Source organism: Lichenostomus cassidix, chromosome 8, assembly GCF_008360975.1.
Source record: "Lichenostomus cassidix isolate B80296 chromosome 8, HeHo_3.0, whole genome shotgun sequence".
Classification (NCBI taxonomy): domain Eukaryota; kingdom Metazoa; phylum Chordata; class Aves; order Passeriformes; family Meliphagidae; genus Lichenostomus; species Lichenostomus cassidix.
The window spans coordinates 20,543,560-20,561,512 of record NC_139489.1 but is presented as its reverse complement, the minus strand read 5'-3'; the positions used below and the strand labels follow the sequence as shown (position 1 = coordinate 20,561,512).

Genomic DNA, 17,953 nt, shown 5'->3' with positions numbered 1-17,953 from the left:
AGTAACTGCTCCATTGTAGTTTGGATTTGCAGAGTCCTGTAATAAGAATTCTTGTAAACTACTTGCAGAAGTGGAAAAAGAAAGATAAAACCATATCACAGATTAACAACTGGTTAATAGGAAACAGTCTTCAGAAATAAGTAATTTATTCTTTACACTGAAAGATATATATTTCGGACATTTGAATTGTGGGCGTTAAATATGTTCAGATTTACTCATCCCAGTGAACTAAACATGGTAAGAGTAACGTGGCTAATGATCTCAGTAGCATTTAAGCTTGTATTATTTTGGGGATACCAAGAACAATGAGGCTGAATGTTTTAGTTTTCAGTTAGACCAGTCATAAGGTCTTAATCTGTAGGATATAAACTAAAGTTAAAATGGTAAGAGCTGTAATGGTGTGTGAACTGTGTCTTTTCACACCTTCCTTCTGATCTATGCTGGCAATTCCTATACTCCTAAAATTCCCAGAATTTTTTCCAAATTACCAAAAACCACAGGCTGAGTCTGAAGAAAATGTTGTTACATTCTATTCTATTGTGCTTTTTAAAAATTTATTATACTTACATCTATTTATCTAAAAATATCTGTGTATTTATTATATTTGAAGATAGGCAAAATACAGTACACCTAACAGTGCCTTTAATACTACCAGCTTAAAATAATTTAAAAAACAAATGCAAATATTTCATTAATTTATTAATAACCATGAGTTGCTCAGTTACTTTCTTTATTCTGATCTCCTTTAGGTCATCATTACATGGAGTTTCGTTTGACATTCCTTTTGACAAAGAAAAAAGCATTCCAGCATCTACTCCAAACAGAGGAATTCCTAGATCTATGAGCAATGAAGGCCTTACAGGAAACATCAACCGCATGCCGAAGCATTCTAGAAAAAATCTGTCCTTCAAACCAGTAAATGGAGAAGAGGAGAATCAAGATATTGAAGAGGAAAAGGACATTACACCTCTTAAAGACACAAAGGCCAATCAGTCTCTTAATGCAAATCAAAGAAATGCCAATGAGAGCAGCCACTACAGGTTTCCAAATGGAGCTCTGCAAAACAGGGCAGTTCTGGATGATTTTGGCAATCAGATTGAGACGCCAAGCATTGAAGAGGCTTTGCAGATAATTCACGACACCGAAAAATCTCCCAGACTTCTCCAAACAGACCAAATTACAAATGGGTTCTTTCTTCACAATCGGGAAATGAGCATCTTGAATTCAAACATTAAACCAAATCAGACTACCCCAGATATAATTACAGACACTAAAGGTGCTCTGAGTCCTGTGACTGACAACACAGAAGTAGATACTGGAATACATGTTCCATCAGAAGATATCCCAGAGACAATGGATGAGGATTCTTCTTTGAGAGATTATACTGTAAGCATGGACTCTGACATGGAAGAACCATCTAAATTTCTCCAGGATTATGACATGCGGGCTAGCAATCACAGAGATCAATTAAGTCCCTGTCCCAGCTCAGTAAGTACTAAATCACAGGCAGGCAGCAGTGCTTCTTCAAGTTCGGGGGTTAAAATGACCAGCTTTGCAGAGCAGAAATTCAGGAAGTTGAATCACACAGATAGTAAAAGCAGTGGAAGCAGTTCTCAGAAAACCACACCAGAAGGTTCTGAGCTGAACATCCCTCATATGGTTGCTTGGGCTCATATTCCCGAGGAGCCATCTGTTCCTCAAGGAAGAGACACTACACAATTACTGGCTTCTGAAATGGTGCAGCTTAGGATGAAGCTAGAGGAAAAGAGGCGAGCCATTGAAGCACAGAAGAAAAAAGTTGAAGCTGCATTCACCAAGAAGCGGCAGAAAATGGGAAGAACAGCATTTCTAAATGTTGTGAAAAAGAAAGGTGATGGAGTATCACCTCTCCGAGAGGAAGCAGCAGGAGCTGAAGATGAGAAGGTATTCACTGACAGCAATCGGTTAAAAGAAAAAGAAACTCAAAAATCAGATGACCTAACTAGTAAGACTTCAGAATTAATAAAAGAAAACCCAGAAAATTCTCATAGCAAATGGTTAAAATCTCCTGCTACTTCTGGGGATGCTGAAAAACAATGGAATTTAGCAAGCCCCTCAGAAGAAAATCTTAATGACGGAGATCTCTTGGAATATACAAAATCTATTGAAAAACTAAACTCTTCCCTACACTTTCTACAACAAGAAATGCAGCGACTATCCCTTCAACAGGAGATGTTGATGCAGATGAGAGAGCAACAGGCTTGGGTTATTTCTCCTCCTCAGCCTTCTCCTCAGAAGCAGATTCGGGACTTTAAGTCTTCTTCAAGGCAAGGAGGAGCTCCAGCTCCTGTTGCACCTTTCTCACAGGAATCTCCTCGCTCTACACATCAATCTCCACAGTCTTCCAACAGGAAGAATGCCTCTTTTCACGTTAAAATGCAAAGGACTCCTAGGCCAAATGAACTGAAAATAACTCCTCTAAACCGTACCTTGACTGCCCCACGGTCTGTGGACAGTCTTCCCCGTTTGAGGAGATTTTCTCCCAGTCAGGTTCCTATTCAGACTAGATCATTTGTTTGCTTTGGAGATGATGGTGAACATGTAAGCGAACCTCAGTTAAAGGGAAATGTTTTGAAGGAAGCCAAGTCTACAGAGGAGGTAGCAAAAGAAGAAGGACCAAAATTGCCAAAACAGGGTGAGCAGAAGTTGGAGGAAAAGGAAAAGGAGATTAAGCCTATTGAATCTAATGTTTCTGAAGTATTATCTCAGCCTATCACAGAAACTGTGTGCCTCACCCCAAATGAAGATCAGCTGAACCAACCGATTTTACCCCCTCCAGCTCCCAAAACAGCTAACTTAATTGAAGTTTCCCTATCAGATTTGAAGCCACCAGAAAAAAGTGAGGTATCTGTTGAGAAATATGAAGGTGAGAGTGATAGAGAACAGTTTGAAGATGACCAGAAAGTGTGTTGTGGATTCTTTTTTAAGGTAAGAGGACTAGTGGATGTGTATGTCAGCTATTAAGCTTTGTTTGAAAAAGAATTTCTTAATTGAGATGTGGATGTCAGTGAGGACTGAAGTCAAAGCAGGTGGTATTGCAACTCTAAATGTGCAAACTTATATTTTGGACTTGATTAATGTGGCATCATAAGAATGGTGAGTTTCTACTATATTTTGCAGTTCTGAGCATGCCAGAGTATTTCCTTCCATTCATAGAAATGGAAGAGTGCTTGGAGATTTTGGTGAGGAAAATGCATGCTGAATGTAGATTTATTTTTCACATGTGTTTTGGTGACCTTGATTAAACACACTCACATCTCACCCTCACTTCCCCACCTCACCCCCAAATTTAACTAAAAGTTTTTGAAGTACATAACAGCCTGCATTTTAAAAAAATATTCACATTTTTAATTGCACTTTGGAGAGCCTTTTTCCCTCTCTCGACTGGCTAGGGAAGCCATCTGCTGTGATTCCCTTTTGAAGCTTGTATTTGGGAGCACCCTTGGAGACATTTTATTAAAGAGCTGTATTCAGACAGGCTTTTAACTATAATATATATTGTAAGACAGTGGCCTAGACTTATTTCCATCTTAGAATATCCCAAAATTTCATATCATGTATGTAGATGCACCTAGCTTGTCTGGAAGCATTCCTCAGTTCTAACAAAATATGTGGCTTGCTCAGAAGTTACCTTTATATGGTGCATAGTTATTGGAGTTCGTGATAATTACCTTCATCCTCATACATGTAGAATCTTCCAAAGCTGAAAGCAGAAGTTTATGTTGTGTGGGATCTGACTCAAAACTAAAATACCTCACTTAGCAAGTTTTCTCGTATCAGTGTTGAATTTTGTTTGACTCAGGAAGGAAAGTTCTATTATGAAGTTTTTAAGAATCTTACAAAAAATCCTCAGAAATAAACTTATTACAAATACTGCAAGAGTATGTTAGCATACTCAGTATACAGAATTAAGTGTCTAATGACTGGTCAAAATCTGTTGCTGAATTTAGAGATCTTAATGTTTTTGGTTCTTTTCCTTCAAATGGTTGCTAGGATGATCAAAAGGCAGAAAATGATATGGCAATGAAACGAGCAGCATTGTTGGAGAAGCGTTTGAGAAGGGAAAGAGAGACTTTGCTTCGAAAGCAGCAGCTGGAAGCAGAACTAGAACATAAGAAGGAAGAGACAAGGTAAAACTACATGTCCTGATCCAAATGATCGGTAATGGTGGACATAAAAACGTCGGTTTACTTAAAAGTGTAACTTGCATCTTAATATTGAAGATATTTACGGCTAGAGCCAGATGTGCTGAGGAGCCCAGCTGGCCCTGCAGGACAGCAGGTGGCATCAGTCTGTAGCTCTCTCAGGTTGTGAGCTGTGCTGGCCTGAGCACAGGTCCTCAGAGCATGCTTCTGAGAGAGCCTGTATCCCTCAGGGCTCTTTCTGCACAAATGCACAATGTTCACTCAGTTATAGCAATGAAGCTGGCTTTGGTTTTATTAGTAGCAATATCCCAAAAAGTTTAAACTGTCTGAAAATTGTAAAAAAAGTAAAAAGCAATTAATTGTCTCTTACTGGTGTCTGAGAATTTAGAAGTTCCAAAAATCTGATGTCTGTGTTGTCCTCCCTGTGCTAGCTGAAATCCCTTATTTGAAAAGTTTCTACTGCTGAAGTTTTTGGTAATTTTTTAGACGCAAAACAGAAGAAGAACGTCTGAAGAAGGAGGATGAACGAGCACGGCGAGAATTTATTAAGCAGGAATATATGAGAAGGAAACAACTAAAGCTCATGGAAGACATGGATACTGTCATAAAGCCACGTTCCCTCTCAATCAAACAAAAAAAGCCACGTCCAAAATCTATTCATAGAGATCACATTGAATCACCTAAGACACCAATCAAAGGTCCACCAGGTAACAAATGTTTATGTGGAAAAAGAGTCTGTTCATGCTGAAACACCAGCTTTCTGCTCTTAACAAGCACATGCATTTTGAGTGTCTTGTGCTAAATTGAGACTGCACGTGACCAAACTGGAAAGCAAAATTTGGCATAGAAATGGAAAGAGGAATGTCACTTACCTGCTATGCATGCATGCATATATCAACAGGCAAAAAAGTTAGCTCTGAAAACCCAGTGGAGGGAGAAATGTGTGTTGCAAGTTTCATACACACCCGTGTTTTCTTCACTAATCTCTTATTACAGCTGTAGAGCTAAGAATGAATAAAAGTTGGGAGGTAAGATATCTATAAATAAAATGGTGATTATACGGTAAGAGTACTTAAACTCACAATTAATACAGACAAAATTAAAATTAAACAGTTACTTATATATTTCATGGTTTTTTTCCATTTCACTCACTTACCAACTGCATGTGTAGTTAAGAACATAGCAACACTAACCAGGTGGAACAATTTAGCATTTTTTTAGATACAAAAGAACTTGCAGTAATATCTGGAACAAGTATTGCCACTTTAATATTAGAAAAAAGTATCTAGATTGCTCAGTGATCCTTTTTGTTACAGCCTCCTCTAGTCTTGTTGTACTGCATTTTCTCTGGCTGCTTCCCTCCACCTTCCAGTGTAATTTAAAGCACTTCCTTACCACCTTCCAAGAATCCTTCCCAAGCTTTAAATTACATCTCTTAAGCTCTCTTTCAAGAGGACTCATTAACTTTAATTGCATTCTTTGATTTGCATAGTGCCAATATTCCCATGTCCGTGCTTCCCATTAGTGCTTAGTGTGAGCCCATCCCTGGTGGCTGCCAATGGCTGGGTGTCAGCAAGTGTTTACATGAAGTGCAGCACATATGCATGCAGGTATATCATGGATGGGTCTTAGTCCCATGTAGAGAAGCTCTTACTGACTTCCAGATGCTGGTGTTGGTCTAATGAACAGACTCTCCTACTTGCATGGGTTTATAAGCTTTAACTTTGTTTTTATCCAGGTTCACAGCTTTATCGTGTTTTTTCAGTATCTAGTCTTTCATTGGCATCGCTGAATACAGGGGACAATGAGAGTGTGCAGTCAGGCAAGAGAACACCAAGGTAAAGCTAAAACAACCGTTTCATTTAATAAAATTTGATAATCAGCTATGTAAAACTAGCATGAATTTTTAAGAGGTCATGTATACATTGTGTACTCCAAGAACAGGTATGTTTTCCTCCTTTGAGACCTGGATAGTTTCCACTGTCAGACATTAGGAAACCGAGCCATGATAATTTGTTTTGCAAAGTTTACCAACTAAACCAGTTGGGCAGGTATAAATGAGGTCAAAACAAAATGCTGTTCACACAGCCTCTTTAATTCACCTGCTTGTATCTAAGTCTCAACTTGAGGATATTTTCCTAAACCTGTTTGCTATGTGTAGCTATATATCTTCTGTTCTTATTTTTTTTAACATAGAAGTTTCCTTTCTGTTTGGTTTTTTTTTTCCTTTAGCAGTTATACAGGGAATTATTAAATTCTCACTAGGACTTCAGACTTTTCCAAATACCAGAATTTATTTTGCATTAAAAATCATCTGAAAATAACAGAGAAAAATTTTATACAAAATCTCTATTATCATTCACATGAAAATTATTATTGCTGTGAACTACTTGATAATAGTCAGACAAATACTAATTTTTTTTGTAAAAAAAAAGAAATATGGATGAAAGGCAAACTAGGAAAAGGGGATTGATAAGGAGTACTACGTGTTACAATATTGCATGTCATATTTTCATGGCCACTACACATTACTCATCACCTCTGACAAGCCTGCAGCTGGTTCCAGTTGATTTTTCAATTACCTTGATGTCTTGAGAACTGACTTTCCAATTATTACATAAGAAACTTTCATAAATGTTCCAATTAGCCTAATATCTCCTGTCATCTCCTAAAAATTATCAGTTTTAATGGGGGGAGGGGGCATTACAAAAAAGGCCTGACGTTGCTCATCTACACATGCTTTACAGGAGATGACCCCTATGTATGGAGTTGTAGTTGTACAGTGCTGCACTATGCTTGTAATGAGCAGTACATCTTCCCGAGGCTTTGGATTTGATTTAGGTGATTGAGACTTTTAAAACATTATGATAGCAACAGAGTTGAAAGAATTTGCAGTATCTTTCCTAACCCATGTTGTCACCTGGTCCTCACATTACCATTGTCTTTGATGATCCCTCTGAGAGAATCTCAGTGATACATTTGTCACCTTCTTCATGCAGGTGCTAATCACAAAAGGTGTAGGTTATATTATAAATTGAATTTTCATCTGTTGCTGATTTCACTGAAAATGCGCATGCACACCAATGTTAATATGATACCACTTTTTTCCTTTTTCTGTGCCTTTTTCTCACTTAGAGAACTTTTATTCCAAGCTGAAAATTTGACTGACTTTTGTGCTAGCCACAATCAAAAGTATTTTAGATGTCTTGTAATAAGAAACTTGACAATGTTGCTTAGACCTTTAAATACAAAGTTATTCACATTTGAGTGAAGCTGAAGAATTACAGCAGCAGGTTATTGCTTCTGAAAACAAAAATTAGAAGGTAAATAGTTTCGCTGTCTTAAATACAGCAGCGTTCTCACTGCCAGTTGTTGCAGTCATAAGTATAAATGAACTAAATTTTTACTTCATATTCATCATTCTCTCAAGAACGGGTTTGTTCACTACATGAGATAACATTGGTTTGCCAGTACATGTTAAAAGTACATTCCCACTTAGTAATCATATTTCACAACCAAGAACATCTATTAGGTTTTTGTCCCTCAGATGTAGCCCAAAAACTGACTAACATATACGTCACCTAAATACCAACTTCTTGCATCACTCAAAACATACTAAATACTATGCATTTAGCTTTATAGTTTATAATTCAAATCATTGTGTTCTACCTTAATACAGTTTGCCTTCTTTTCATATCAGAAGGCTTCCCAGCTGCACATTGTACATTTTTAAAATAGATTTTAACGCTAATGTTTAGGTCTGAATCCGTGGAAGGATTTTTATCTCCAAGTCGCTGTGGTAGTCGTAACGGAGAAAAGGATTGGGAAAATGCATCTACAACTTCTTCAGTTGCCTCTGCTACAGAGTACACAGGTCAGTGACAACAATAGTCAGAAAAGTACCTGCCTATTAGTGGTTCTGTGCATGAGAAGTTTTCGGTTATCTTGATTTGGCTTCCTAAAACTTGACTGAGTTTTACCCTTTAAAATACAAGGTTAACATTTTAAATCCAAAGTAAAGGTACTGACTCAATAGCATTCATGATAACCAAAATAAACTGCAGTCAGGCTCAGAACAGCAAATGGGCTCACACATCACTACACTTAGTAGTGTCTCTGGCAAGACACAAAGAGCTGCAATTTCAACTCAATTTAGAATAGAGTTACAAAATTCAAAAACCAAATTACAAGAGCAAAAAATCTGCTTAGCAATGCAGATAAAAATATTCTGCACCATTTGTTTCCTAACTCTATAATCTGACTACTAGTTTTTTATTATATCATGAATCAAATAATAATGTTTTCCTCCATTTGCTCTAACTATACCACATGTGATATTGCCAAGACCTTGCATCATGAGGATTATAAAAGATCCACTTTTGCCAACCTAATACCACTTTCTTTGTGAAAAGAGTAGCATAAGGTGAGGTATTTTCTAGGCTTTTTTTTTTCCCAAAAGCATAGATAAACTGAGATTTAATCTTGAATTTCATTGATATTTGCTTGTACATTATTTTCCGAACCACAACTTGGAATTGGTACTCATGCATTGAGTTTTTTCAAATGGTCTTGATACAGGTACACATATATTTCAGAAGTTAAAACAGGGGAGATCTCTCCTTCACCCAGATCAATCAAGTAATTTTACAGACAGAATAACCTGACCAGTGCAAGGCCAAATCTCTTATTCCTGACTTTGGGTAAATCATTTCTGGAATTCCAAAGAGGACAGGCAACAGTTACTCTAAGCACTGTATATTCCTCATTCATATACTTCTCACCCTTGAAGTGACAGGTGTAGATAAAGAAAGACTTTGTTTTCTCTTGAAAATCTGAAATTTTAGTTAGAAAAAGCAAAATGTTTTGTTGTTCATAGAAAAGGTCTTGTGAGAGAAAAAATATTTACCAAGGCTGCCAGTAATACTGATTTAATAATAAAAGACACATATGTAAGTAAATTTGGTGACAGCTGTTAACAGTAAACATTTTACTTGTTTGCAAAATTTGTGGACTCTAACCTTATTCTGTATTATTCCTGGATTTGTGTTTTTATGCATGCATAAGTTCCACACCAGAAGTGCTTCACAGCATTTGGAGTAACTCTTTGTTGGCTTATTGCTTTAATTTAGCTGATTTGTCATTCCTTTTCCATAGGACCAAAGCTCTTCAAAGAACCCAGTGCTAAATCCAATAAGTATATAATTCAGAATGCACTGGCACATTGCTGCCTGGCTGGAAAAGTAAATGAAGGTCAAAAGAAAAAGATACTGGAGGTAAGAGTATTTGGGATGACTTAAATTGCATCTTAGCACCAGAGGATCTTTCAGACATGTCTAGACACATCTAAAGTTTCCTGCTCCCAAACTTGCAACTATTAGGCCAGCTTGGTGAAATGGATGATGAAAAGAATTTTTATTTGGTCTACAAAAAGGTTTTTAAGATGTCTGTTCTTGAGGTACAACTAAACAATTATAGCTGAAATTATCTAAATAAATTAGGCTTTGCTTGAGATGGATATCTACTACATCAAAATTCAGATAGGTGAAGTTTAGCAAATTCTAGTAATTGAAAATAAGATTTCTTAGTGGACAGAGTTAGAGGTAAGTTTCAGCTCTGGTGGAAAACTAATTCAAAATGAAATCTAATGATTTGGAATGTTTTCTAACTACAATGCAAAATTCACATTTTGAATGCTTTTCTTTCTTTCTTTCTTTCTTTCTTTTAAAGGAAATGGAAAAATCTGATGCCAATAATTTCTTAATCTTGTTCCGGGATTCAGGCTGCCAGTTCAGATCTCTGTATACCTACTGCCCTGATACTGAAGAAATCAATAAATTAACGGGAATAGGTCCCAAATCGATCACAAAGAAAATGATAGAGGGACTGTATAAATACAACTCTGACAGGAAGCAATTTAGCCACATACCTGCCAAAACTTTGTCTGCCAGTGTTGATGCAATTACCATTCACAGCCATTTGTGGCAAACAAAGAGACCAGTAACTCCTAAGAAACTTTTACCCACCAAGGCATAGTAGATGGGGAAAAAATTGCTTGAGACAATTATGATAAACTTGCACTTCATCTTTACTGCCTATAGGAAATAGATTTCTAGTTGCCAACAAGACTCTTAGAACTTAAAACTGGACACCGAGTTCTATTATCATGTCCAACTGGAATGTAAACACAGTGTTTAGGAGTGCAGAAGATTATCTCTTAGGTGAATAATTATGAGTGATTACGGAAATGTTTGACTTGTGTGGAGATTTGTATGTGCTAATACAACATATAGAGTATATTTGCTCTGTATTTTGATTAGATACACTGAAGCACTGAATGTTCCTCTAGTGACTCAAACTACATTTTTTACATCTGTTGCCTTATATGTTTGTATTTGTGCTTGTCTTTAAATATTTTTGTTTCACTAAAGAAAAACTTCTTAATATTCTCAATACCATCAAGCTTTGCATACTGACTTACAGTAAAGACTAAATGATAAATTATATGTCACTGAATAACAGCTGAATGGGTCTGTTCTGCAAGATCCTTACTGTGTGCTGTAACAAAATCAAGATTCATTCCCCTGTATATTTATAATTCTTTTTCAATTAAATAGTACTGATTTGCTTATAAACTAAACAGTAAAGGAAAAACCTTTGAACTGCTTGAAGTTTCCTTCAAACGAATTATTTAACAACTCAGGGTAAAGTTAGGTGATGCAATTATTTCTGTTTCAGTAAGTTGCCATCTGAGATGTAATGACTGACCATGTGCATGTTCATAACACCGTCAAAACACAAAGTAAAAAGATTTGGTAGCTCTCTGAAAGAAACAGTTGAAGCAAATACACATTCATTGCTTTGCACTGTTGCAGCTGGAGAGAGAGCACACGGTCAGGTACTGCTTCTTCAAGGCAGGAATAGGAGCTTGTGAAACCTTCAGAACTAGATCCCTGATGTTGCCTAACAGAACGCTAAATATTCAGAAGAATCACAGAATTCACTAAGTCACAGATCGTTGAGAAGTCATGTATCTAATTCCCATTGATTTTGAGATCCAGGCCACTTCCTGCCTTCAGATCCTTCAGATCTGCCAACTCAGACTTGAATCAATTTTCTAGGGAATAGACATCTGATAAGAATTTTCAGTATGTCTTAGTAAATTGTTTTCTTGACACTAACAGGTGATGTCTTGTGACAGAGCAATTTTTAAGTACGTATGGCAAAAAAGCCTAAATGACATTTCAGTAAATTTATAACATGACCATTTGCAAAACCAAACTCTAGGCATATTTCAGTATTATTTATAAAGGGCTGCATTTTATTTCAAAACAGTGTTTGATTATTTTATAAACCAGTATCCCGTTTCAGTGTTTGTTTCTCTTATAATTTGCTTTTAACATAGCACTGTTCTGGAAAAAAAAGAAAACACAAACTTGAAGCCTCCCCTAAATCTGTGGCTATTTTGATAACATCATACACCAGAGAATTTGTTGGGGGGGGAGGGAAATCTCATTCTCAGGAAAAGACTTGAATGATTTGTGATTCTGTTCTGTTTCAGTGTTGTGACAACTCCATTCACATACGACAGTATTGTGCTATAAGTATGTAGTCCATTCAGTTTCATGGGAGACTAAAATTATGTTTGTTTTTTCTCTCATTGAACTGCTTTGAGAGAAACTGCCTCACTACTACAATGTGCTCATTTACTTAGAGAAAAGATGCACAGGAATGAGATGTCATTAAGCAGTTTAGAACAGTACTTTTTTAAATTATTATAAGGCCTTAGGCATCAGTGCATCTGGATTATAAACATTTTCTCCAAAATGCTGTCAGTTTACTGTAATTTATGTTCTTATATTTATGTATATTTGTTAAAACTGTAAAAAAAGAAAAAAACACTTTAAAATACATGTTTAATATGTATGTGGCTCAAAACTATTTGTGGTTAGCTGATTCCTACTGTTTGCATGTATATCACCAGGATATGTAACTCTTATATTTCAAGTGTATACATACTGTGTATATAGGATATAAATAATATTAAAAAGGGGGGAAAGAGGGTTTGCACATTCTGCCTGTTAGACAGTTCCTACAGATACCATTGTAGGAACATCTTGAATAACAATATGAAACTGTGTGTAATACACAGTGATTCAAGAAACCAGGAGGTTGGAATTAACTGACACACATATGGTGAATAACTTCAAAAGAAGTTTTATCATGGGAGGCTTTTTATTTCTAAAATCTGTTCTATGATTTAACTGAAGATTTGCAACACCATGAAGACACATGCATCAACCTAATCAAAGTGAGCTTAAATACGTGACAGGAATTCTTTGAGTAATTTTAAATATATCTGAATGTATTATGAAATTTGCATTTGTCAACAGGTTAAAGATTTGTGCAATGTCTAAAAGTAGAATGTGAATAATGCAGTTGAAAATTTCATTGCTCGCAGTATAAGGTTTTACTTAATACAGGAAAAGTAAAGCTAGAGATGCTTTTCCTTTTTAAGCCTGCAAATTTTCTAATTACAGTGGATCTTTGGTTGGGATCATGTTTAAAAAAAAGAAGAAAAAGAAAAAAAAAAAAAAGAAAGCTTTCCATAAAGGCCAGTATTTATCACTGACCTTTCCAGAACACACTGGTGCTTTCATCAGGGGTATTATTATTGTTGCTACGACTGAATTGCCAAACTCTCGTCTTAGTTTTTGGAGCAAAATTTCATATTCTAACAGTCATAATAGCTACTGAATTTTTTTTTAATGTTAGTATGACTGTTAGTTTTTATTATTTGGCTGTTTAAAGCCAAATTCAGCTATTTAATTATGATTTATTGGGCACTGTTGAAAAATGTACAGTGTATTGTGTGCTTACTTGTCCACTTCTATGGAGCATAGCTTCCATTTTTTTTCAAATGCTGTGCTGTAAAATATTGTCATTGCTACTTATGTGGTACAGTGTAGTTTTTTCCTTTCATTTAAATAAAAGCATGGCACCAAAATAACAATTTTTTGGTTTTTTCTTACCTCTAAATATAAACTAAAATTATAAAATGTTCACATTAATGTTTAAATCTTGTTTATTCTCCTATTTCAGCAATGTGGAAATTGTAGAAAATACGCGCCATTATAATTTCTTATTTTGTTTCCCATCTTTGGTCATCCTTCCATAGATAATCTAGCTTTCTGATGTCATCACAGGAATGCTATCGAATAATAAGGCTTCATATTTCATTCTTGAGGACAACACAGTGTTACGCTGTTTTCTTCAGAAGTGAATTTCACAATTTTAAGCCATTTGATAAACTTCTGGGCTCTGGTTAGCTTCCATTTTTCCAAAGCCACAGGAACTTACTGCTCAGGGTAAGAGGTTTGCTTCAGATTGAAAGGTTGTCAAGGTGCGCGAAGTCTTATCTTTGTCAAGATAAAGCATGTGTGTGACTTCTAGTGAAATAATTTGTACTTGCTAGTTGTGCTATCTTGAACAGAAATGCTGTCAAAAAATGAGGCGTCTCTTCCAGATCTGTAAATTAGCAATGTTTCCAGTCCAAATCATACCTTTTTTTCAGTTTTTTGTTGTTCTGCTGTGTTGCAGAGTAAGAGCAAGGACTTGCTGAAAGTGGCCTTGACATCCCTGCACTGTCAACAGGCAGACTGAGTTGCTGGGCTAACTTACACAGATAAAGAATCTCAAAATTGCAGAGCTGTTTGAAGGGTAACTTCAAGAATACAGGCAATCTGATAGTAAGGCTTTTAATGCTGAATTGAAAACTAGTGTGAAAGAAAATTAATAGCTTTTCCTCCTCCCCTTAAAAACTGGTTATTTTTCAGCCAGCTCAGCCAGTTCCCTGTACAGCATCACAAACAGGCTGACACAAGCAAGGAATTATGTTGGAACACAAACACCCAGTTGCACCCAGTAAAGCTATTTTTTCAGTGCCGAGCCCTGCTCAAAATTTTCATCTAAAACCAGCCTTTGTGCAGATCTGCTTTAGAACAGACTTGGTGTTTTCTATCCTTTGGCAAATAACACCATCCCTGAGAAACTTCAGCTCATGCCCTGGTTAATTTGACATAATGATTGAACTGTGTGCTTGAATTTGTACAGAATTTCTGAATCAAAATTTGTACTGCTGTGGGATCCAGTGCAGGGAGTTATGCTTGGAACAGAAGGCTTTGGATCAATCAGCACATAAATGTGGTGGAAAAACTAGCTTTGTTTCTCAAATCCAGCTGTACTGATCAGATAGATGGCAGATGTCTTTTTTTCCAGCAACTTAATAAAAAAGACACAGGGCTAAACTATTAACTATTTAGATCTTTACAAATAGCCAATTAGTATTTCTTTGTTGCCTTGTTACTAATTTAATGAGCTAAATACACAGCTCGAAGAATTGTGGCTGTAAAGATGTATTGTGACAGCCACAGCCCATTACAGCTGTTCCTACATTTTCTAGTTAAATTAATTAAAAACAACATTTACCTTCATACTTACATGCAGAATAAAAAAAAAAACATTTTACTTAGATAAAAGTTAGAGTCAAACACAATAGGGAAGTTACTCCAGCTTATTTCATACTAGCAGGAAAGAAAAGCAGCTGCAGTGTTTTACACTCAAAACTACTGCTGCTGTAAGAGGCAAAGCAGCAATATACAACATGCACATTTTAGCACAAACTCTTTGGGAGATGGAGTTCTTTTAATCAAATTTCTGAATTCAAGGATAATGCTGATGGATGCTAGACAGAACTGACTCTGATTAGAAGAGCTAATAACCACCAGGATTCAAGAAAGGACAGATAACAGCATAAACCACTTAAGCACTCACTGAAAAAACATTATTTAAAATTTTCTTCAGACTCTTATTCAACATTACAAACAATTTGATGTATAAAATGCTTAGGAGTAAGTAAGTATTTCATTATCCATTGACATTAATTTAAGTGAGTACTGAAATAATATTTTTCACATGTGTTTCAGCTTGCAGTTAATGGTATGTGAACTTTATGGAGACTTACTAAGTAATATCTGTATGTACTTTTATGTCACAATTAATGGAGCTCTGCAGAAAGACCAAAAGCTAATATGGAGCTTTCCATCACAGCAGCTCTGTCTTATCATTTCTTCATCATCACTGATCTAAATGTCTGCAGTACAAGACCTGGCAAGGCCCCACAAGTCTGCAATTATTTAAATCACTTGAAGCCAGATTATACTTCGGCTCAGTATTGTTCTTGTTTAAGGTACCTGAAACTGGAGCTATGATGCTCACTTAAAGAATTCTATAGATTATGCAAGAATTCTACTGAACTGTCAACCCAAAGTTCTGGAAATCCTTTTTTCAAATGAATAAAAACTGTTTCAGAATAAAGTTTTGAACAGAATTTGTTCTAATTTTTTTACAAGAACATGTAAATATAACATAAAATGTAAAGAGTTCAATGGCTCTGTGGTAAGTACAGAAAAGTGGGATTGGCTCATTTTTAGGAAACAGAATCATAGAATCAGGTGAGTTGGAAGGGACTTACAAGGATCATTGAGTCAAACTCTTGGCCCTGCACAGCACCATCCCCAAGAGTCACATCATGTGCCTGAGAACATTGTCCAAACACTTCTTGAGCTCTGTCAGGCTCATGCTGTGACCACTGCCCTGGGGAGCTTGTTCAAGTGCCCAACCACCCTCTACGTGAAGAATCTTTTTCTAATATCCAACCTAAACTTCCCCTGACACTTCAGGCCATTCCCTCAGGTCCTGTCACTGTCACCACAGAGCCGAGATCAGTGTCTGCCCCTCCTCTTCCCCTCACAAGGAAGTTGTAACTGCAGTGAGGTCTCCCCTCAGGCTCGTCTCCTCCGGGCTGAACAAAGTGCCCTCAGCTCCTCCTCATACAGCGTCCCCTTGAGGCCCTTTACCGTCTTTGTTGCGTTCCTTTGGACACTCTCTGACAGCTTAATGCCTTTTTTATATTGTGGCACCCAAAACTGCCCCCAGCACTCGAGGTGAGGCTGCCCCAGTGCAGAGCAGGACAGTCCCCTCCCTTGCCCGGCTGGCGATGCTGTGCCTGATGCCCCCCGGACAGGGATGTCCCTCCTGGCTGCCAGGGCACTGCTGACTCACGTTCAACTGGCCATTGAGCAAAGAGACCCCCAGGTCTCTTTCCAGGGTGCTGATTTCCAGCCTCTCATTCCCCACCTGCAACATTTGTAAAACAGTCACACAATTACTGTTTTCTTTCCTGAAGTGCTCCAAGCACAGACTGCAGCGTCCTGTTTTGTCACTAGGCAATGCAGATCTCCTCCTCCACTAATCCTGATTTTCAAGCTCTCTAAACCCCACACCCAACAGCTTTGCTGTTCGTGGGAGTTACCTCTTTGCAGTAATGAGTAAGGAGTTCAAAGCAAGCTGAGACCATCCCAAACATGTTTCTATGCTTAAGTAAAGAGTTGCAAACAACCAGAGAACAAGATCTTCCATTGGCCTTCTTCCCATGGGATACTACTATATGTATCCCCACAAAAACTTAATAAAAGTATGATTGCTCCCCAAAGAGGGCCACCAACTACTGCTACCTGTTCTTCCATACCTCTTCCTGAAAGTTAGTTCTTGAAATCTCTTTCCAGAGTTTAGGAATTTGCTGCTTACCTATCAAAGGTCCAACATTCTGAGCAGGAAACAGAATAATCTTAAATTCATAATTTTCCTTTCAGCTCCTTAACTGGGAAGAAGCTTTATTTTTCTTGCCATCCAAGTTACAGTCTCACAGCTTTGGTCTCAGGATGTCCACTGAAAACAAAGCTATTGCACAGAAGATTAGTAAAATACTGTAAAACTATTCTGAAATCAAGATTAAATTTAAAAGCCAATGTGTGTTTATCTAGAATTTTGTAGGTTAAACAAAGTTAAAAATGGACTTTTATTATCTATGCTCAGTAAAGTTATACATACAGCTCAGTTTGGACACTTAAAGTCATCTTGGTTTTCTACACTCCCTCTGATTTATCATCTCTACCGTATCATGTGTGTTGTAAAACAGTTTCTTTTCTTTAACTACATTATCTCTTAAGCAGCACCTCCAAAGGCAGCTAAGCAACAAGTGATAGCTTTGGAAGTAAATGGAAGCATTTGGTGTTTTACCAGCAGATTTATCTTCCTTGGAAGTGAAGCTGGGACTTGAACAAAAGGAACCATCGAGTTCCACATTCCTTGCACATGCCTGGCAGAGTCACTGCTGTGCAGCCGGTCGTAAGTACTCCTCACTGGACAGCCTTTGGGACATTTGTTTGTATTCCTGTTCAGAAAGAAGAGAGAAAAAATAACATCATTCTTCTCTGCCCTTCAACAGATCCTCAGCAAAACAGTTTGCAAGAAGACTTGACCTCGCTGACATTTTTGTGAATGCGACAGAAAAGCCAGTTCAGCTTCAGTCAAATCCCTGACAACCTTTCCAGTATCCCTGACGCATGACACATATGCATAATTTAAAAAAAAAAAATTAAATCGTGCATCAGCTTGTCAGAAAATTGCCACCACCTCCATTTTGGGAGGGCCTGCCAGTGCACTGCAGTGTGCTCACAAGCACTCTGTCCAAGTGCTGTACTTGCATTTTAACATGATTTTCTGTATCTCATCTCATCACTATATATAAACACTACATTAAAACGTAAGAGCAAGCTCATTGACTGTTCACCATAACAACTCTAATGTGAACCTTTTGACAATTACAGAAATGTAACTAAAAGTCAAATTACATATGAATACATCTTCAT

At 37.0% G+C, this 17,953-nt stretch overlaps 1 protein-coding gene and 1 long non-coding RNA gene across 5 annotated transcripts in view; one reads left to right on the top strand and one right to left on the bottom strand.

Moving 5' to 3' along the window:
- Window positions 1-13,194, top strand: part of CAMSAP2 (calmodulin regulated spectrin associated protein family member 2) — an 81,459-nt gene extending 68,265 nt beyond the window's left edge. For 2 of the 4 annotated variants that reach the window (XM_085068276.1, XM_085068274.1), the window contains 7 exons: window positions 750-2,967; window positions 4,033-4,169; window positions 4,671-4,891; window positions 5,923-6,022; window positions 7,943-8,058; window positions 9,339-9,457; window positions 9,912-13,194. In XM_085068276.1, coding sequence (XP_084924402.1) covers window positions 750-2,967; window positions 4,033-4,169; window positions 4,671-4,891; window positions 5,923-6,022; window positions 7,943-8,058; window positions 9,339-9,457; window positions 9,912-10,217 — 3,217 coding nt within the window. In that variant the 3' untranslated portion in view covers window positions 10,218-13,194. The remainder of the gene's footprint in view (window positions 1-749; window positions 2,968-4,032; window positions 4,170-4,670; window positions 4,892-5,922; window positions 6,023-7,942; window positions 8,059-9,338; window positions 9,458-9,911) is intronic. The other 2 variants (XM_085068277.1, XM_085068275.1) reach the window with 1 other exon arrangement.
- Window positions 13,195-13,254: 60 nt separating this feature from the next.
- LOC146434014 (uncharacterized) lies at window positions 13,255-17,946 on the bottom strand. Its single transcript, XR_014853788.1, has 3 exons — window positions 17,322-17,946; window positions 16,830-16,982; window positions 13,255-16,379 (listed from the first exon to the last, which is right to left on the bottom strand). It is a non-coding gene; the product is annotated as an uncharacterized LOC146434014 (long non-coding RNA).
- Between the last annotated feature and the right edge of the window lie 7 nt (window positions 17,947-17,953).